This window comes from Penaeus monodon, chromosome 29, assembly GCF_015228065.2.
Source record: "Penaeus monodon isolate SGIC_2016 chromosome 29, NSTDA_Pmon_1, whole genome shotgun sequence".
NCBI lineage: Eukaryota > Metazoa > Arthropoda > Malacostraca > Decapoda > Penaeidae > Penaeus > Penaeus monodon.
Window position 1 is genome coordinate 29136979 of NC_051414.1, and position 2796 is coordinate 29139774.

At 38.0% G+C, this 2796-nt stretch overlaps 1 protein-coding gene across 1 annotated transcript in view; it reads right to left on the reverse strand.

The window, feature by feature from the left end:
• Positions 1–2796, reverse strand: part of LOC119592119 (myotubularin-related protein 8-like) — a 99568-nt gene that overhangs the window by 7131 nt on the left and 89641 nt on the right. The window contains exons 6-9 of the mRNA XM_037940940.1: positions 2048–2173; positions 1734–1868; positions 1208–1340; positions 686–939 (exon numbers count right to left, since the gene is read on the reverse strand). Of these exons, the coding sequence (XP_037796868.1) occupies positions 686–939; positions 1208–1340; positions 1734–1868; positions 2048–2173 (648 nt within the window). The remainder of the gene's footprint in view (positions 1–685; positions 940–1207; positions 1341–1733; positions 1869–2047; positions 2174–2796) is intronic.

Consider the following 2796-nt stretch of genomic DNA (forward strand, 5'->3'; position numbering starts at 1 on the left):
CAATATTATTACTGAATACCAAATATTGTTGTGTCAATACAAAAAAAACTGGTTTACTGAAAAGATGAGTTGTCAGCTCTGAAATCTATGACAACTCCTTCAAAGGTTAAATAGCAAACTGTTATCCCATTTGTCCAATGTAATGTCTGAGCCCTCATGTTTAAACCCCCATTATTATAATGAAAACCATTTCTATCATAATAAACTACAATTCTGTTGCTATTGTTATTGTTATAACACGATTAGAGGCTTGATTTCCGGAGAAAATGAGTATTTATATATACATTTTTACAATATACATGTTTTGCTTCACTCCAAAGTCTAAGGAGCGAATCTCCACTTTTCACTTGTCTAGAGAAGCCAGAATTCCACAAGGAGAATTAATCTGCAATAAAGGAATTGCAGTATAAATCATTTCTTTAATTACTCTAATCATACATGTGGCATCTTCAAGTATTCCTATACCAAATGCAAATTAACCAAAATTGTAGGATCTTCATATTTGCAGAAATGGTTAAAATGCTTCATCTTGTCGTCTGCTTTCATTGTAGTTAGATAATAATTTCTAAAAGAATACTGCTCCTCATCTTATTTTAAAAGACCATACATCAGTATTAACAATATATATATATTTTTTTCAATGTGTAAAAACCAAAATAAATCAACAATCAGTCTAAAACGCAACAGGCAACCCCGACAACACACCTGGAATCCTTGAGGTCGTGCGGTAATAGGGGTCGAGCATGAGCTGGGCGAGGGCGCACGTCTGGGCCGTGCGATCCCAGCCGTCCGAGCAATGCACCAAGACGCTGACGCCTTCCACCATAGAACTGGTGATAAAAGCTGCCGTCTCCAGGACAGAGCGCACGTGCTTCAGCCACCCGGACGACTCCACGCCCCCGATGAACCCACTCATCGATGGGGTAACCAGCTGGCATGCTGTGACAAGGAGAGTTGACATAAACTGTTAGGATGATGAAATTAAGTAAAGCGCTGGACGTACGTGGTGTGCTTGTATGTATAACTGCGATAGGAATATTTACAACATATTTTTAGATTGATGCGAAAACCAGCACATTTTTTTTTTTTTACAAATAGCTTTGGCAAGAATATTTGATATAATCGTTATCATACTATAACAAAGAATGATAACTTTAATATCAGGTGTGAAACAGATATACACATGACACAGTCCATAAATACTCACTCTCAATAAGCTTGGTAAGGGAAGCTCTCATGACATGAATGTTTTCTATCCCAGAGAAGTGGAATTTGATGTTTTCGTAATAGGCCTCATTCTCATAACCTTTTCCAGCCGCACGGTTAGCCATGGCATTGATCTGTGGAGGCAAAGATCATTTAAGCAACTTGTTTTAACCAACTCGGGTTCAAAAGTTTTCGCTGGATAAAACTTGGAATGGGCACTTGAAACGGGAAAGTGGATTCTCATTCACTAAATGATGGGGGAACTTGTACCTCTTATTGCAGTTATTGCCTTACAATTAGGCCTATAAATGACTTTAAACTTTAACATGAATTCTAACAAACAGATTGGATTTGCTGAAATATACGTAGTAGGAACGAAAGAAAAAGCTTTAAAAAATACCAGTATACGAAACACAAAAATGCTTTAAGAATTTGTCAATAAAAATATCACAGGCAAAACTTACTATCCTCTGAAGGGATGTATAAACGCTCGAGTAAACCCCAACGAAACAAGAGTGTTATCTCACCTTAGGTCTTGTGTCCACAACAATCATGTGTGAAGAGTTTGGGTTGGAGTGGAGGATGCAGTCCAACAGCTCCTCATCCTCCTCGCACCGAGCACTAAACCCGGAGAGAGGCTGCGAGGAGCGACACAACGCTGCCTGGGATTCGGAAGAATTTGTGTTATTAGCTACGTAATTTTGGAAGTTCATTCACGTTGTTATAAGCGGAAGATTTACTAAAAAAATAAAAAAAAAACTCCTAAAAGTCATCTAATTAAAAAAATTCTCGCAGACATTCTTCCACACTAATCAAAATAGTTATGGTAAAGTTCAGTTACCTGGTTTTTGTGAAGGTAAGAGAGGACGGGGAAGCGGCCCTTGCTCCTAAACTTGGAACTGCTGAGGATGACCTTCGTGGGCGCGGAGGCAGGGACGAAGAGCTCCTGAGGGTACGTGTCGCAGATCTGCAGGAGGAGAGCTTGTCAATACACTGTGAAATTGGACCCTGACTCTCTGAAAAATTAGGTTATAAAACACTGTTGGATAAGATTATATAATATCTGAATCCCAAAACAAAATGGGCTATAAAATACTATTGAAAGACATTACGCAGTATCTGGAATAAGTATAATGTTTGGATCTAATCCCTAGGCGTTTTTGTACTGTTGCAATAAGCTTAAAGAGTTAATTTCAAAAAATGTTATCCATATTTTTGGGGGAGAGTGTGTCGGGTTAAAGGGGATGCAGCTACTGAGACCTTAGTGTGTCCAAAACACATTTTTACCCGGAAAAGGAGACAAATAAAACGTTTGCCTAGATTTAAATTTCTTAATGCTATACATTTTCCAACCATGATTTACAACAAACACATTTAGGACAAACATTCTTCCTTTCGCAAACACTCAATAATCCCACAAAACCGCACACTATATACGTAGTAGCAACTTTTATTCAAAACTCATAAAAAAAGAGAGAAAAAGTCATTCAAATCTTCAACAACACTAATTAAGGCACTCCCAACCCTCTACAGTCTTACTTGACAACTCGAGTCTTGCATAATCGCTAAAGTTGAGTTTTAGGATAGAAG